We start from the raw sequence: 19977 nt of genomic DNA on the forward strand, positions 1-19977 counted from the left end.
AAATTTCAAATAAATTTTGAAAAAGAGTATAAACAATAAATAAGTAATGATTTTCTTTTTATACAAAATTGCACTATGCACGAAACTTTGTAATTTGCCCTTTGCACAAAAGTTAGTACTTCGTACATTTTGTACTTAGCACAAAATTGTGCAAACTCACACTTAGTGTCTCTTTTTAGGTATTCATTTAGAATACGCAAATCCTAAGTAAATGATTAAACAGATGAAATTTATTCAAATAAATTTTAACAATCAAATAAAACAAAAAGGATTTTTCTTTAAAACAGCTATCAAAGAAAATACGAAACAGAAAAAAAAAGCAGGCTTAAGAGTCAGAATTTTTTTACCATTAGAAGTATGTATATTTATAGATGAAGGATAACAATAAAACTGCAAATAAACGAATAAATTAATATCAAATCGGATGTAATAAATATTTCGGACATTCACCAAAGCGACTATGTGATTGTTGACATTCACCGGCAAAAGTCATCATTCTCCCGATTTCGGACATTCTCGGTAACATATACACATTAAAAATGTAAAGAAAACATGGGGGAAAAAATACAAAGATTTTTTTAAAAGAGAAAAAGAAAAAAGTTTTCAACTTTTTTGTCTATATTGTGCTATGTATATATAATATAGTTATTAAATAGTATCCTGTAATAATACATAATATCTTACAGTCATGTAATTATTTGATAATATACAGTATTTTTTTCATTTTGTAAGCAAATTAACGTAATAAAAATACAATAAATAACTAAATGAAAATAACTTAATAAAAATAAATGAACAAAAAATAACTAAGAACAAAACTTATTCTTTGACAAGCTTAGTATTATATACACGAGACAAAAGTTTGTAAATATACCAGAAAAAAATGAAATACATATACTGTTTGTATTTAGAAACTTTGCATCTCATTTTACATTATCTCACATACTTCATGATAAAATTTGTTTTTATAGTTTATCATTATTAAATATAAATTGGTTCATAGTGTATGATCAAGCAAAATGGATTTTACGGCTTTTATGTTTTAAAAAAAATCGCAGCAACTGACCATAAACATTTATTCTAAGTTGTTAAACAAAAGAGCTGTCACGATCTGGAAAAAAATATTTAGTGGTAGTAAAATTGAGAAAAATATAGATTTGTAAAATTATTCGTATACATAAATATATTCGTATATATAAATGAATTCGTATATAAAACATCCATGCATATTGATGCAAATCATTATTAAGCTTTCGTCAGGCTTATTATCAAATTTTTTGACATTTTTTATTTATTTATTTTCCGTCAGAAAATTTTAGTTTTTGCAAGATATTTTCAATTTTTGAAGAAAAACAAAATAATAGCAGATGTATCATTGATTTTTATGAACTTTTTTTAGTTGTTACTTTAATTTGTTTCAAAAATTACGTTTTATGTAAATTTCTGAGATAATTAAATATATATAGAACTGATAATAAATATATGCATTCCCGGACAAAGAAGAAAAAAACAATTAAAAAAATATTTTCCTCTGGATTGCTCGGAGAAAGTTTACAACATCCATGACTACCAAGTTTTTTCTTAAACAGTTATGATATATATATATATATATATATATATAGGGTTGTTCCATAAATAATGAGAGATGAATAGTTTATAATTGAAAGTAGTAAGAACTTATTTTACACCTCCACAAAAATCAGCTATGAAGGATGGTGGCTTTAGGTAACGAGGATAGAATTATGTATTTTAAACTTTTTAACTGAAACTTAATTTAACTGGTAAATTTAAAGTTCTCCAAATACAAAATGGTAAAGAATAAGTTTAACTATTAATGAGAAAAAAAAATCTTCCTCAAAAAGTTTACATACTCTCGTTAATTGATTAATAAATCGCTATCTATGAGTGAGGCTAATTATCGTATATGTGTATTACAAGTCATGTTTGTGCAAAAGCATGCAAACTAGATGAACATGTGTGACTATTATCGAATATGTATTCGCATTAACAATCAAACATTGTACGTGCATGTGCAAGCAAACTAGATAAACATGCGACTAAATCACCGTATCTGAGTACACATAAACTATCAAAACAATGTGTTTGTGTTAATATGCAAAACAAGATTAAACATGTGACTAATTACCGTAAATTCCTGCTCCATTTTTTGGCAAAAGGCCCATCTTTTCCAAGGGGCTATAAGGAGGAGATATATGAGAGGGGGAGGCACAAGCCTCCATTCCCCCGTTATTCCCTCCAACATCCCCTTTCAGGGATGCGGGGGAGGACATCAGTTGCTCTTGCTCTTCTTCATCATCTAGACTGGACATCCTCCAATCGGGGTGCAATTTATTGGGTGCCCTGTCGATGACCAGAGCAGCGGCTGCGGGGGGCAACCCAAAACACGGGGACACACAACCACTGTCACCGGGGGAGCCGTGTGCGGACCGGGGACTCCACAGGTTAGAGTGCAATTGTCTGGCGAGAGCTTCAGCTCTCAGGCGGCAGCTAGCCAGATTCAGGCTACACGACATAGCCCAATGCTCTCTGAAACCCGGCACGGGCATGAGAATTAGGCTATAATTAGAGTCTCATGATAACTCTTCTTTTGCCGCCTTCAAGGCTGACAAAAAGGAAGAGCGAGCATCATTCCTCGAGAGTACCGGTGCGACTTTGTTTACACGTGCCGGCGATCTCTTCGTCGCAGATACGGCATCGTGATCTATCGGTGCGGTTCTCCTGTCCTAGCCATGTGGGTGACCGTCAAATGTCCTTGGATGGTAGGGCAGCGCCCTCTCTCGGACTGCGCGAAAGGTTCTTCTTTGGTGGCAGTGGAATCGAATAAAGGCGGGCGAATCAATTCCATTATTAAAGTATGGGAATAATTCATATCGTTGATAAACGGTTTTACACAAATTGATAATAAATGAAAAGGCAAAATATCCTTTATTGTTTGATCAATTATTATCTAATATGAGGGACTGCACCAATCAATAACTCACAAATGGGCAAACGAATTGCTATGAGACAATAATTTAAATACTTTGCAAGGATTTTTTTTAAATTTTTTTTTTTTAATAAATAGTTTGAATTTGCTGTTCTTAAAAGGTGTTCTGTGGAACCCTTGGGAACCATGGAAGGGTCATTTTTATTCTTTTTCTAACCTGTAATTATAGTTGTATCCAATCAATAATATCCAAATATTTAGTTCATATTTTGGTTACTTGTTTAAAATTAAATAAAAAGCCAATAATAAAAGAAATAACAATTCCTTTTTTTTTAAATATTTTTCTTCAATAACAATGTATTTTAGTAACTATGAATTATCTAAAAACAACCAAATTCAAGAACAGAGAGCTAGCTACGTTTCTCTGATAACCATTTTTGACGTTTATAACAATTCTTTTTTTAAAACTATTATTTAGCTTATTTTAATTCGTTCTTATGCTTACAACAAGAGCATCAAATTTAGACGTCATTTCAGAGTGAATTTAACAGTGCGGCATAATTTTAAGCCGTAATAATGAGGTATAATCATAATTTTAATTCATAGAAAGATGGCAATATTTTTTTTAACAATAAATATCTTTCTTTCGGTGGTATATTCATAGCTGGTGCTAATAAACTTTACTGATAAAGTCAGGGTTTTGCAAAAAGGAGCTTGCTCGTTTAAAAAAAAAAATTTCAATAACAATGTATTTCATTAACTATGAAAAATAATGCAATATCTAAATAAAAATATTGAAAAAAATTCAGGAATAAAGAGCTATGTTTCTCTGATGACAATTTTTATATCAGTTCTTCTGCGAAAACAGCTTATTTTAATTTGTTCGCCACCTCGCCAAATGCGATAAAATCGTAAATTTGACGAATATAATTGCGTTTTGGCGCATGATTTTTTCCACTGGAAAGAAAAATATATATTTAACTCGATCCTCAAAATTACGACAAAATGAATTTTTCTAAACAAATCAGTATTTTTTATTCGATTACAGTAATTTTCGATAGATGCACTGCATAACCAATTAGAATTGGCTCCAAATAATATAAGCCTGAAGCAAACTACCTTAAAATAATTTTCTATGGGAAAAAAATTTATCATGAAAAATTGTTAAGATTTGTATTTGGCTTTTAATATTTGGCAATTAAGACTTTTGATATTTGGCTAATTTACTGGCTAATAATTTGAAATCCTTAGTGCGGGCCCTGATTTATTCATTTAAAAAGTCGTCGCCAAAGACAGCAATCGAGACTAGTGTCACGCCATTCTTAATTATTTCAACAGTGCTTTCACACCAAGGCATTTTAATCAAAAATTATTTGCCGGCTTTAATTCCTGTACGTCTTATGAATACTAAATTTTCAATTTACAACCATAACGCTCGAACGGGATTTATTTTATGGTCTCCATTCTGAAGAAAGAATTCTGTTCTAGAATTCTTCATCGAGTTCATATTCTTCTCTCGTTCTTGGCAGTTTTGAATATAATGGGAAAGGTGACATGTCTTATGACAAAACAGCAAAAATTTGCAGACGCTCAGGCCATAAACATACTTATGTCGTTCATTACTTACGCCGTCGCTTCTTTATTTATGGACTAAACACTTGGTTGGATTGGCGAAAGGTTGAAACATTTTTGAAATCAGTAGTGAGTGGATGAAATAATTTAAACTGTGAACAATTGTTCCTTACTTTATTCATCTCCATTTCTTTTTTTCGTTTTTAGAAATACTGCCTTTCTCTTTTTATTTTAACTTTATAAAAAGTTTCATGTTTCTTTTTTTTATTTTATTATTAGTTTAATCAAGAGCTGCAGTAGTTTAAACATTCGACTCCAAATCCATACGCTTTTGAAAGTCGCCCCATCAAAATTTTCCCCGAATACTAGGAAAATATTTATCTTATTACTAAATAAAATCTTAGTTAAACTCAATTTATTAAACACGGTTCCCTGCTTTAGTCATTTGTCCCGCAGTGGACTGATCATTAAGACACGGTTCCCAGCTGATCACCGAAGTCAAGCATCATTGACTGCGGTCAGAGTGCGGGTGGGTGACCACTTGAATCAGTCTGCGTAGGAACCGAGGGTGTGCGGTATCTGTCCTCGTTAAAGTGTTCTACCGTAAAGAGCTCTACTTCGCAAGTAGGTCGTCGGGCTACCAAAACAAGGGAGCCACTACCTCTGCAGAGGATCAAAATTGTGATGGCATGTCTTCGGATCATAATGAGTAATACTTCCCAGCCCGTCGCCAATAGCCCATTGTGCAGCTCTAGTGCGACGTAAATGAATTACAACAACAACTTTATTCATTTCTTTCTTTCTTTCTCTTTAATATGCTTATTACCTATATTTATTACACTTGATTTGTATTTTATTAATTAAACAATAATGAGTTTAAACGAACTAATTACTCCACTGTACTAATGTTGACACATAATTGTGTGGTTAAAGAGGACAAGTGAATAGTAATAGAGTTTTTTTGTGCTAGTAAATTTAAGTTAATGCTAGCAGAGGTTTCCTACCATATTTTAAAGTTCAGAGGCCTTGTTATACATATTTTCAATGGGATATCTTTTCTTTACAAATAAACATTCATTGGTGGCCAAAATTCATAAAATGGCGTTTTCGTTTACACAACGTGTAGGAAAAAATTCAGTTAAAATTACCGTACTGTAATCACCCTTCAGTCATTTAACATAAATGCGTTTGACATTTCTGGTAAGCAAGGAAGGAAACCACATAATTTTGGTTAATAAAAACCAAAATATTTAAACCCTTCATTTGTAATTTTCCCGTTCAGATCTTAACGGTTCACTAGAAATTTTAGTAATCAAAATTATAGTTCTTATGACCACACATTTAGCATTTAGTAAAAAATACGAAACTGAAAAGGTGCCGGGACAGCCTGGATATTAGGGCACTGGGTTCATGTCCAAGAGGTCGCGGGTTCAATCTCGCCGCCCGCAGACTTCCCCCTTGTAGTAAATGGTGACTGATGCACGTTAAATCTGTCGGGTCACAAAGTCCTCCCTGTCCCTATAACAAATCATACCTCTGGGGGTACAGATCCGGGAGTTCCTTTGTCTTCTGGATTGGGTTCAAAATTACAAGACTACAGAGTTTAACATTAGAAGTCGTAAACCCAAAATTGGGTCGGCTGTTCAACGACGGTTATAAACTAAAATGAAAAACTGAAAAGAAAATTTAACCGAATAAATGATTTTTATGCCATGGCATAGTTTTTAGGCTAAGTTTCCCAACCTTTTTTATTAACTCACCATTCACATAGCAAGTCAAAAAAATTTTTAACTCCCCCTATGCAAAAATTTCTTTTAAAAGAGTTTATTAAAGAATTTTTAAAAAAAGGGAAAAAAAAGAAATTAAAGAAAAATAAAACTAAACATTTTGATATCATGCTCTTTTAATCAGATAATCATTTTATTGAAAATTCCTACGAACCAATGAATTTATATTTTTACTTTTATTTAGTCATTTTTTTCTAAGTAGCTCCCACGTAAAAATTTTAGTATTTTGCATGTAAATGAACTCAATACATCACCTTTCAGCTTTAATTAAGTAATCAACTAAATATTATCAATTTAAATATTGAACTACATATTTTTTTATAGGTCTTGAGAAAATGATGAATATTATAGGGCAAAACTGTGACCTTTCAATGTTTCAGTCACGTACAGGCATCTAGGTCAGACATATTTAACAATCAATTCAGGCAGTTTTAATTTATAATTTAACTGTAGGAAAATTGATATTTATAGGAAGGAAGAAAAGGGTGCGAAGAAAGTTTTAACCTTAATTCTCTTTAAAGTATGACATTTTGTTTAGTTATTTATTTTATTATTTTTTTAAAAAAATATATATATTAATTAAATAAAAGAGTATATAAAACTTATTAAGGTGAAATTGTGCGCCATGTTTATTTGAAAGAAGAATATAATTGATTTTATAACCGGCAATGAACCGCCGACTCTATTTTGGGTTTACGACTACCTATGTCTAATTCCGTAGTCTTGTAATTTCGAACCCTATGCAGAAGACAAAGGAACTCCTGGATCAAGTATTGGGAGAAGTTTGCCTCCGTGGAGGACTTTTTTTGGCGCAACTCACTTGCATTTGCGTTACATGGAGAGGAAAACCACGAAAACCTCCCACTGAAGGCAAGAGGACCCCTAACCCAAGATCCAGCTACCACTGAGGATATTTTACGTCAGCAATGTGGTCGGGGCGAGCCGGGTGCGGAACTCGTATCGACCAACCAGTGCTGGGATTCGAACCCAGTTCACCTCATTGGAAGGCGAAAGCTTTATCCCCTGAGCCATGCGTTTTAATATAACTGATTTTAATTTCATAAGAATATCACAGGACTCTTTAAGATAACTTGTCAACAATCACCCTCAGCCAGTCGCGTAACATTTTCTACCACTTTAAATATTCAATAAAAATCCCCAGATAAATTAAGAGAAATTGGTATTTATGCTTTTACCAGCAGTAACAATTATTATAAAGAATTTTAAGATAATTTACACAGACTTTAATTTCGAATTTTAGAATTAGTTAAGTTTTTGTTTTATTTGCTTTTTTTATAAATTACAAAGGATTAAATAATAGATTTAGACGTGTCCCACTAGTCCATTGACAAGGAGTTAGTCTGACGGAAACAAATAAAAACAAAGATTATTTAAAAACTGTACATCCAAGTTAGCTTATCTAACATTCAAAATATAGACGAATGTTAAATTTTAATTAAAAAAAAACAATAATGTTTAAAAGAATTTTTAAACTTTCTTGGTAAATTTATAAAAACTGCCTGCTCTAACACCTCCTAGAAAAGGAAAGGGCAAACTATTTTGGTCGAGGGCAAAGAATCGAAGAAAAAAAAGTTTGGTGGGCCAAGTAAAAACTTGTAAAATAAAAAAAAAATTAGGTACAAATTTTATTTTAAATATTTAATGAGTTGAATGAAATTGCGATCTCATTTTTAAAAGTTGATTATACATTGAGCTTCGAAGTGAGATGTAGGGTAGAGTTGGGTAGCCCCGCCCACTGTCAATTTCATATGTATAGAATATTTTTTCAAGTCAATGGGCCATCGGACATTAATTGTTATATTAAAAAAAGATTATTTTCAAAGTTTCAAGTACTTATGCAGCTGTTAACATGGTAAACAATAGTTTTGAAAATATGTTGAATACAGTAGTCATGAAATTAAGAAAAATTGGTTGAATGTTTCGATTAAACTTCATTTTAATACTAAAAAAATAATTTTTTCTATACATACAGCATTAAAGTATGTTGTCTTAAGTTTAATTTGCACAAAGAAAGAAGTCTATATGTGAAAAATTGTTCGAGTATTTACAAATTTACAAAAAAATTGGATTTCGGGTAGTCCCGCTCAAATGAATGTCGGGTATCAACGACCAATTTTATTTCGTCGATAAATGTACGGTTGCAAAGATTATTATTTTATTGCTTCAAATTTGAATGTTATATGCATTTTTAGCAACAAATATTGTTGTTATTAAATGATTGTTTTTAAATGATAGAATTCACTAAAAGTATATAAATAAGTAATAAATAAAATAATTTTGGGATAAAAATGATAAACGAGGTTTGCCTATTGTCAATACATTGGTCATTTTTATTTACACCTGAAAAAACAGTTAAAAACATAATTTTTGTAACTGGGCGGGGCTACCCGACACATTTTGAAGAGAGCTGAAAATTAATTTCTATTTTTTTAAGTTAAACTATTCTTTTTTGGTTTATTCTTCTTGCATTATTTAATTAGATGATAAAACAATATAAACATACAAAAATATTGATTATTACTCAATATTATACAGAAATATAAGCAATACTCCTTAAGTGAGCTGGGCTACCCGTCTCTCCCCTACTTATTTTAAGGAACGCAACATATCACTGAAGCAAACATAGCACTGTTTTTCTGGGCATGAGATATTAAATTTAGGAAACTAGCTTTTGGTAGTGGTTTGTAAAACTCAAACTTTGGCATATTTAGAAACAACTGCTTCAGATAATTGTTAGATTGCAACTCAATTAATTCAGGCTGCAAATCCGACCTCACTGTTTCACAATTTACGTTGAAAGGCATGGTAAAAAAATACCTAATTCTGATTGAATGGCGCTGAAATCTTGAAATCTGCGTTCAAATTCAAAATGGAGTTTTTTCAAGCCATCTTCATAATTTTAAGAGATTCCTTATTTACTGAGGGTATTGAATTTAACCTCGAGAAATGAGACAAGTCGTTATTAGCTAGCTGCCAGCAAACAGATTAAAATTCAGTTTAAAAGCTTTGAGATGGGCCCAAATATCATCCATGAATTAATTTTTCCCTTGCAGCTTAACATTCAAGTTGTTCATGTAACAAAGAAGATCTGTTAAAAATACAAACTCTGAAAGCCATTCTGTATCTTCTAATATATAATTATTCTATATAAAAAAGGTTATCAGCACTTTGTTAAAAAAGAAAGAACAAAAATAGCTTTAAACAAAGTAGACAAGAAAATGGATGTATATTGTTTATATTCACCACGGATCGGCAAGTTAAAATTCAATCCGGGCCGGATAAAACCTTCCGGTGGGCCACAGTTGGCCCGCGGCCGTTGTTTGCCCGTCCCTGTTCCAGAAGGATTAATTTAGCAGTTCGACTTCACGAACATAAACTGCGCAGTGGATGAAAATAAGAAAGATGTCACTATGTTCGAACTACTAAGTTGCGCAGTGGTTGTAAATGGGAAAGGTATCATTACGTTTGGACTACTAAAGGATCAAATTTCTTCTTTATGGTAACCCGTGTTGAGGCCTTCTCTTTTCTAGGAGGTATTGGTCTAGCCCCCTTAGATACTAATTAAATTTTTTTTATGTTCGATTAGAGGTGTTTTATTTAAAATTACATTTCATCTTACAACATAAAAGGGGAAAAAGTAAAAACCATATATTGTTCAAAATATTGAAAACATCAAAAGAAAAGAACTAAGTATCATAATTTATAGATGCTCCTTTACATCAGTAAAATTTATCAAAATGTTTGTACCAGAGAGGAAAATAAATTTAGAAAGATTTAATCTCCAGGAAGAGAAGCATTTTTGGTCATTTCATTGCTAAATTGCTGGAAAGAGAACACTTTTCCTTAAAATGTTTTCTGGAGTAGCAATAAAGACAAACTAAGCATTTCTAAAGAATCATATTGCAAAGAGATGTTTTCTGATAGAAGATACTATGGATTTATCGTTTACAACCACGCCGTCAGGCGGAGAAATAAGACGCCAGTTTTCTAATTATTCTATTGATTTTTATACATGCTCTCCTATATATTCATGTAGTACATTCTGAAAAAAAGAATTGCGGAAGTTCTTAAACTTGCTTACTACTTAAGTTTTGTATTTATTTTCGGAAAAGTGATACGAAAAAGTTTGTGGTAAATAGATTGGTAAATATAGATAAATATATATATATATCTTACACTCTAATTACAAGCAAAAAAATATTTTTGTATTTATTAATAATAAAAAACAGTCTAATAATTACTAATAAAATCTGCCAGATCATATTTGTACTAATATTATATTTAAATTAGCTTTATACCGAAATATAAAATCCAAAAAAGTAGTTTGAAATTTTTTTTGATTGATATTCAAAAATTTACCTGTGCGGGTGGGTGACCACTTGGGTAAGTCTGCGTAGGGACCGAGGGTGTGGGGTATTGAACCTCGTTAAACTGTTCGACCGTGAAGTACTCGACTTCGCCTGCAGGTCGTTGGGCTAACGAAGAGGGGGTGCCATCCCCTCTGCAGAGGATCAAAATTGTGATGGCATGTTTTCGAATCATTCTCATGGAATGTTTTCAGACATTCGCCAATAGCCCATTGTGCAGCTCTAGTGCGACGTAAATAAACAACAACAACAATCAAAGAATTTTTAATAATTGATTTTATAAATTAAAGAAATTTCATTGATGAATAAGTTTTTCTCTTAGATCTAAGTAATCGCAAATAAGTGCGGAAAAATTATTGTTAGGAAGTGAGTCGTGTTGTTAAGATTTTACCATTAACGAGGAAAAAGTGTTGGCTTTTTATGTAATTAATTTAGCTTTATTAAATTTTTTTAGAAACAGAAACAAATATTTATTGACAGTATAAGCGTACTCGTAACGTGCGACATTCACGTACGTTTCGTATCCAAGTTCTAAAAATTTTTATATTGCAAACCAAACAAAACATAACCACTGTTGCCATTCTTAATTTAAAATCTATACGTGCTTACAAAAGACAGGGGTGTTTCATGCTGTATTTCATAAACATAAATTGTTATAATGTTAAATATATTTTCTTTTGTTCTGACCTACATTAATACAAAATAATAAAATATTAAAAAAAATATGAAAATTGTGTGTAATAAACAATTCTGCGTCAGAGCGTTAAAAATACATTCAATTGTTTTTATTTAAAAAGACGACGAATAAAACATATCTAAGAAAAATAATTTTTGGAGATCTTAGAGTAAACAAGTTTCCTTTTCTTTTATTTAAATAGTGGCATCAGGGGTAGAAATTACTAAAAACTCATTCTCTGGTCAGAAGTCTATAATCGGTATAGTTTGTCTACGGTAGGAACTCCCCCGGCCACTAAGTCTGAGGCCGTCTGCTGCTATGGAAACAAGAATATCGCATTTCAGGGAAGGTAGCTTCTCTTCACTCTAGGGCTCACACAATAGACCGAAGAAAAAGATTCCCTTTCTCTCGCCAACCGAAGCCAAAACCTGTCCTAAGCAATGATCCCACACTCCTACTTGAAATAGTTATACCTCGTTACTATAGTCACCGCCACGGATCCAGACGAATGGCTTGGGGAGTACTTACCTTAGACAAACTATACACATTTTTACTTGTCCGTGTATGTCGCTATTAGAAGGCTTTAAAAAAATGTTAATGAACTTAATCCGAGCTGCGATGGCTCAGGGGATCGAGCGCTTGCCTTCCAATGAGGTGAACCGGGGTTCGATCCCGGTGATGGTTGGTCGATACGAATTCCGCATCCGGCTTGCATGGACCACAGTGCTGAAGTGAAATATCCTCAGAGGAAGACGAATCATGGGTCAGACTCCCCTCGACGCCAGGCTAACCGTGGGAGATCTCGTAGTCTTCCTCTCCATGTAACGCGAATGAGGGTTTGTTCCATCAAAAAGTACTAAACGAAGGCAAATTTCTCCCAATACTCGATCCAGGAGTTCCCTTGTCTTCTGGATTGGGTTCAAAATTACAAGGCTACGGAGTTGTACATTAGTAGCCATAAACACAAAAATTGAGTCGGCTGTTCAACGACGGTTATGAAATCAAATGTATAATGAACTTAATCCGAATCAAGGTGTAATATCGCAACCAAAAACACAGATCAAAATATGGAATTGAAACAGTATAACATTATACTTCACATTGATTGCTAGACCATTGATAATTATTTTATGACTCGGTTTAACGGACCATCATGAATTTCCAGTCCGATTGATTGTACCCTTATTATTATTTCTCTTAGTTGAGTGAAGCATTGTATCCACTTCAACATATTTGAAATAAACATTTAATATAAATCATACGAAAAATCCTTTAAGCAGTAGCTAAAGAGAAAAAAATTATTCATTTCGTTTTAAATATGTCTTACACCTTTCACAAAACAGAGCAGCATGAAAATTTAGATGTTCATGAGTCAAAATGTCATCAATAAATAAAGGGTTAAAATCTTGAACAAAGACAATCACTATTTGTAGCGAATTCCTTACAAAAACATCTAAACACACATTTTGCGTCTAGTTAATGCTATTTTTTTTATTATTTAATATTATCATACGCTATACTAACCAATGCTGGTTAAGCACACTGGTTTTCCATTAACTACGTTAATGAAAAAACTTATACAATTAGTACAATATTTATAAAAAGAAATATTTTTAAATAGACATTTGAGGATGTAATTTTTTTTTATCTAATATTAATTTTAGTTTTTGTTACTAACCATAAGAGTTAAATCTTGCATTATGTACTGGGGCCGTTCAAAAAGTACGCACATCCCGAAGGGGGGGGGAGGGATTTACTCTTTTGTACGGTTTTGTACGATGGGTAGGGGGGAGACATTATACAAAGTACGTACATTATAAGCATACACCAAATTTAAATTTGACTTTGATGAATAAATTATTTTAAATAAATATTTAATTTTATTTAAAACATAATTATTTTAATTTTTATGAAAAAGGGGGTAGACTAATAAAATGTACGTACTCTAAGAGGGGGGAAGTAAGACCTTATTTACGGTAATGTACGAAGGGGGGGGGGAATTTCTCGGTAATGTTCGAAGGGGGGGGGATTTTCGTGTACGTACTTTTTGAACGGCCCCTTAATTGTTTGTAATGTTTAACTCCCGTTATAGAAAATCAATTAAAATCATTTTTAATTTATTTTTCAAGTTATTTTTAGTTTTTTGAGTTTATAAGTTAACTATAGAAGACTTTAGCCAATAACTAAAAATGGCAATTATTACCAATAGTAAAAAATGATGAAAACTTACATGTTTTGTTCACTATTCGAAGCGTTAAACTCCTTAAGAAAGACATTTAAACGCATGTATTTTTTTAGATAATACTAATTTTAATTAGTCAGTCCTTTTTTGATTTCAAAATTATTCTACATGCTTCGTTCCAGGTGATGTTATGACCACCGAAGCTCTCTGAAATAGAATTTCCCTTAACATCGCCAGTTTTGACTCAAGGGTGGATTTTTTTTCTCTCCACTTTCACGATTTAAATTAGGAAAAGTTATAAAAATAAATTCCCTCCATTAAACAAATAAAAAAATAGGCTCATGAAATAAACACTGAAGGTTAGAAACGCATTCGAAAAAGTTCAGCAAAATATTTTAACTTAACTTTACCAAAGTTTTACCCATCGTTTTCGAAATGCGTAAGACTGTTAATTTATATTTTGACGAGCCTCTTGAACTCTCGCCAAGTTGGTCAATTAGATGAGCAATTTGTTTCATTTATGGTAACCTGTACAGTACCTTTAAGGTAAATTGATATTTCCTATTTTACTGCACATATTAAATAAAATGCATTTTGATACATATTTCTGCCATATATATAAATTTTAATTAATTTTTGCTCTTGGCTTCATTTTATTTGGCTCCAATTATTAAAAAATTGCCAGTTTTCGCCAAGGGGCACCTCTAAATATAATTTTACCGTGTATGACACAATCTAATAGAAAAATCTGACTCCTTGCAAATATTTTATTTGTTTTGTTCATTTGCGTCGCACTACAGCTGCACAATGGGCTATTGGCGACGGTCTGGGAAACCTCCCTGGGGATGATCCGAAGACATGCCATCACAATTTTGATCCTCCGCAGAGGGGATGGCACCCCCGCTTCGGTAGCCCGACGACCTGCACGCGAAGTCGAGCACTTCACGGTGGAACAGTTTAACAAGGACCAACACCGCACACCCTCGGTCCCTACGCAAACTGATCCAAGTGATCACCCACCCGCACACTGACTGCAGCCAGTGATACTTGACTTCGGTGATCTGCTAGGAACCGTGTCTTAATGATCAGTCAACTGCGGGACTCCTTGCTAATATCGATGACATTTTCTAGTGCATCAAACTAATTGGAAAATTCTCTATTAGTTTTCTATTCAGCCTGATTATCATGCTTATTACAATAAGCCAGGATGCCTTTAGGCTAATTAGAAATTTATGAAGATTTCCACAATCAGTTGGAATTAGTTTTGCATATTACAATGTGATGCGTATCATTACTGACGCTTTGAATAAAAGAGTTTAGCGAATCAGATAAATTCAAGATTGATTGATATTTTTTTCTGATAAGCGTAAAAATATCTGGACTCATTAGCAAATGGCCTTAATTAATCAGACTGATTAAGCAAGGAATGATATATATTTTCCGTTTAGACTAAATTATATAATTCCGTTGCAATATGCCAGAAAAGTGCTAGGTTGAGTAAGAAAAAAAAAAGATTCTTGAGACTTTTCCAATTAGTTTCTAAAACTTTTCCAATTAACTTAATAATTTTTTCAAAATTGACAGCAAATAGCCGGTTTTTCCAATTAGCTTACGTCGTATATGTCCCAAAAAAATTTGCCAACCTTCTACAGTCCAACGTCAAGTCTGACATGACAATGCTGGGTGAGAAGTAGAATAATAAATCTTTTGATTTTAACTTTGAAAGATCAATTAACCGCTGCATTTCTCAAGAATTAAATATTATATCGAACTTAAATAATAATAAAAAAAATCCTTTGTGCTTTCTAAATTTAAAGACGTTATAATTTTTTAATTGACTTTTAAAAGTGTTTGAACCTGAAAGGGACATCAGCTATTTGGAAGCTCTTCGCCATTTTTAGGATTTGAAGATTTTAGTTCTTTTAAATTATAATTTACTCGTAAAAGGAAGCATTAGTCGTAAAACTGTTCTATTTCCAGTTTTTTCTTAAGATAAAGTTTATAGTTATCTTTTTTTAAGAAACCAATTTAGCATTTAGAGATCTGAAAAGGAAGATTTTTTTATATAGATATATTTAATTTGAAAAGTAATATGTTGTGATAGCCACAAATGCATTAAATTTTAGAAAGTCATCTTATTATTGCTACTACATTTAAAAAATTTCCTGGTTAAACGCATGCACTAAAAATAGAACGATTTTAACTATTTAGTTCCAAACTTTGCTTTTTATTTATTTATTTTATAGAACTCTCTTTTCTCTAGACCAGAGGTCGCCAAAGTGGTCTATATAGACCCCCAGGGGTCTATTTAACATAAGCGGGGGTCGATCTGAGCCAGGGGGTCGAATGGGGGTCGATCCGAACCGGAAGGGTCGATTGGTCAAAAGATTATCAGTATTTTTCTGATATTTGACAATTAGAAATAAAAGAAGAAGACTTGGAAATCTATACAGGTAATCTTCAAAAATTGAGCGACGATTTTAAACTGCGTTTTGTTGATTTGGAAAACATTGACATTCCTGATTGGATTATTGTGCCATTTTCAGCTCAAATTGAAAACGTGGACATCAACCTGCAAGATGAGTTTGCTGAATTATTATCGGATCTTGAAGCTAAGACGCTTTTTAAAAATTTAACAATAAGCAAATGTTGGACAAAAATAAATTTAATGCAAAAATGTGTAAGACTTTACGAAATAGCTCAGCCATTTATGATAGCATTTCCAAGTTCCTATATGGTTGAAGCCGGTTTCAGTCACGTAAATTCAATCTTAACTAAGAACAGAAATAAATTAAATGTGGAATTTCGAGAGGATTTAAGATTAAAATTGACCAATTTTGAACCCAATATAACGAACCTTGTAAAAAAAAAAAATCCCAGGCACACCATTCATTGCTCATTGATAATTATTGCTCATATTTGTACTAAAGTCTTAACATGAAAAAAACTACTGGAAGACTTCGATGTGAAATTCCTCGTTTTTGAAGACAAAGCGTTTTAAAGAAATTAAAATCAAAACGTTTATCTTCCCCACTGTCTGTTAAAAAATAAAAAGCAATATCATTGATTAAGAAGCAATAAATTCGTAGTTACTTTACTTATTATTTCTACTTACTTATAATTACTTGTTATTTCATAAATATTTATATTTCAACATTAATATATTTTTCATAAACTATTGTTACACTATGTACTATTACTTTAATAAATGTTCAAAATCATAAAATAAATGTACAAACACAGTATCTAATAGAGTTTTATTTTAATTAACAGAAAACTACTTTTATGAGGATCGATGGAGATTTCGAAAAATTATGTAGGGGTCGATGATCAAAAAAGTTTGGCAACCCCTGCTCTAGACAATAGTATTATGTTTCTTTCTCGAATATCTTTTTTTTTTTTTTTTTTAACTTAGAATTTTTACCTATTTTTTATTTTCTGTTATTTATTTGAAAAAATTAATAATTGATAAATAAGAGAAGATTCGTAGATTAAAAATCTTTTGTTTTGACTTTTTGCGAATTAAGAAAAATTAATATTTTGTTCATATCTTTTTTTTTTTTTTTTTAATATACATAATGATTCATGGAATGGAATGCATTTGCTATGACTTTGTGAATGGAGAAAAATTAATCATAGGTAACTAATGATTTGCAGTTTAGAATTTATTTGCTATGACTTTGTGAATGGAGAAAAATTAATCATAGGTAACTAATGATTTGTAGTTTAGAATTCATTTGCTATGACTTTGTAAACGGGGAAAAATAAATCATAGGTAATTAATGATTTTTTGTTTAGAATTAATTTGCTATGACTTAGTGAATGGAAAAATATTAATCATGGGTAACTAATGATTTGCAGTTTAGAATTCATTTGCTGTGACTTTGTAAACGGAGAAAAATTAATCATAGGTAACTACTGATTTGTTGTTTAGAATTCATTTGCTATGACTTAGCGAAAATTCATTCGCTATAACTGGCGAAAAGAGAAAAATCCAAAGAATCAAATAAAAACGGAAAATAATCGCTACAAATCGTTTCATACAGGGTCGAATTAATGTGTCACTACTACAATTTTTAAATTTATAATTAAAAAAACTGTTTAAAATTTTTAACTTTGAAAAACAGTGTTCGCTGTTATAAATGCTACAAATGGCCACCGGACAGGCACAAGATTTTCTAGTTTTGTCCCGTAAGAGAAAGGAACGCTGGTTTTAGGTTACTGGATTTAAGAGATTTTTCCTCATATTTACCTTGTTGATTAGATTTTACTGTTATTTTTTTAATCTATAAACACACATTCCTGTCAAAAAATAGCAAAACATTTTCAGGTTCGTTTACTTTTCTGTTAACAACAAAACACATCGTTCGTTTCTTGGTGAACGAGCTATATATAACTACCAAAGTAGAGAGAATGTCGTGATCTTGAATTAAAAGAGCAAAAGGTGTGAATGACCTGCACTTAAGAATGTCTACGGATCTTCTTGGCATTCTTTTTTTTTATTTCGAGAAATTCACCTTGAATTTGTTTCATGCATAACTGTTAACGAAATTGAAAAAAAAAAATTTAAGCTGACGTAATTGCATTTAGGAAACGATGTCTTGTTCAATATTTTTAAAACAAATTTACTTATAATACTGATTACAGACGACATTTTTAGAATTTCCAATCTAAATATTTTTAAAATTCATTTTCAACTGGGATGCAAAAAACTTATATTGAAACCGAAGATTAAGAAAAGAAAAGAAAAACTTGTCTATCTTCTATTTCTGATGTCAAAATCGATAAATAATTCCAAGTAGCATTTCTTAAAAATGTAAATTGATGACGAAACTGCATCACAACTGCATTTTGAGATGAGAATTAGAGGTTTGACAATCACTCTATTATTTCGCCATATTCTTAAAAATATTTTGAAAATTTATTACCTATCAGACTATATTTCAGTGGTTTCAAACCAGGTTAAGTAAAAACACTTTCTTATACACAATGAGATTCATATTTTAAAGTTTCAGCCATAACAATGACCGTGACTGTTTTATTCTACTTTCCAATTCTAATAGCAGACGACAATTTTAGAATTTTCAATCCATAAGTTTTTAGACTTCAGTTTAAAATGGGAATAAAAATTATATGCATTGAAGCTAAATTTTACGAAAAAATATAACTGTTCATCTTCTATATCTGAAGACGAAATCAATAAAAAATTCTATTACCATTTCTTAAAGATGTAAATGGATGATGAAACAAACCTACCATGTGTAGCGTCATGACTGCATTTCGTGATGAGGATGAGAGGCTTACGAATCATTCTATTATTTCGCGTTGTCACCACATTCTTAAGAAAATTTTAAAGAAAAATTTCCCCGACGCACTGTCACATCGTCTCATTAATGAAATCATAAATAAACTATATTCCCCGATACAATGCGATGATTAGATAATATTTAATGTTTTTGCGATAACAATGAACATGACTATTTTATTCTACTTTCCAAATTTACTAATCATTTTGATAGCAGATGATATTATTAGAATTTTTCAATCTTTTGATTCCATTTTAAAAAGAACTCGTTTCGACCACGTGTTTAACAGGAGTAATGAACGTGCCTGGCATCGATGTTTACTTGTCTAATTTGAATTCTACCCTAAAGAGTTCTCGGCCTTGACTTTCCTCAACTTCTTTCTATCTAAAATAAGATTTCGAAAAGAGCGAAGACAAGACAATAAAAGAAAATTCTTCTGGAACTTCTTGAAAATTACTTTGAAAGCATTTGCTTAGTAACTTAAAATAAATAAATAAAAAAATATTAAATGGGCAGATTTTTAACAAATATTCTAACGATATTCAAGGGCACGTCTTTGAGTCCGAGAAGAAGAATATTCTAAATTCATTTTAATTAATTACCCTAATTTTAAAGTTCTCTTAAACAAACTTTAAACTTACAAAATTTAAATGTGTTAAAATCAGTCTTCAAATATTAGACAACTCATGTATTCTTGCAGCATATATATTATTTTGTTTATACTTTCAGTTATTTAGCTTACAAAGCAGGGCCGAATTAAGACGCGGAACCCTAGGCCATTCAAATTTTTGGGGCCCTTAGATTAAATTTTTATCCATTCTAAGGTGGTCCCTAATCATTGGGGGCCCCAGGCCTGGCCTAGTGGGTAATCCGGCCCTTTAACAAAGACACTGTCCGTTTACTTTAGGTACATAATTAATATAATGTGATAGACGGTGAAACTGTCTTGTCTTAGCAAAATAAATACTAACATTGAAAATCTTTACTCACCGCTTTTTGCTCTTGAAAAAGAGAACTATCCTTTTAAAATAACTCAAAAGTAGGTAAGAAACTTGAGAATTTTACTGTTTCATTAATTCAATAGTACAACATAAAAACAATTCATTTAGAATAAAATTG

General features: G+C 31.6%; 1 protein-coding gene across 2 annotated transcripts in view; it reads right to left on the minus strand.

Annotated features, from left to right (window-relative positions):
* Positions 1 to 19125, minus strand: part of LOC107443975 (glycogen-binding subunit 76A) — a 71356-nt gene extending 52231 nt beyond the window's left edge. The window contains exon 1 of one of the 2 annotated variants that reach the window (XM_016058007.5): positions 2147 to 2773. In XM_016058007.5, coding sequence (XP_015913493.1) covers positions 2147 to 2567 — 421 coding nt within the window. In that variant the 5' untranslated portion in view covers positions 2568 to 2773. Of the gene's footprint in view, positions 1 to 2146; positions 2774 to 18808 lie in introns of those variants that run through there. The other variant, XM_087150210.1, reaches the window with a different exon arrangement.
* Between the last annotated feature and the right edge of the window lie 852 nt (positions 19126 to 19977).

Source organism: Parasteatoda tepidariorum, chromosome 1, assembly GCF_982258835.1.
Source record: "Parasteatoda tepidariorum strain Cologne lab strain chromosome 1, Ptep-v5.0, whole genome shotgun sequence".
NCBI lineage: Eukaryota > Metazoa > Arthropoda > Arachnida > Araneae > Theridiidae > Parasteatoda > Parasteatoda tepidariorum.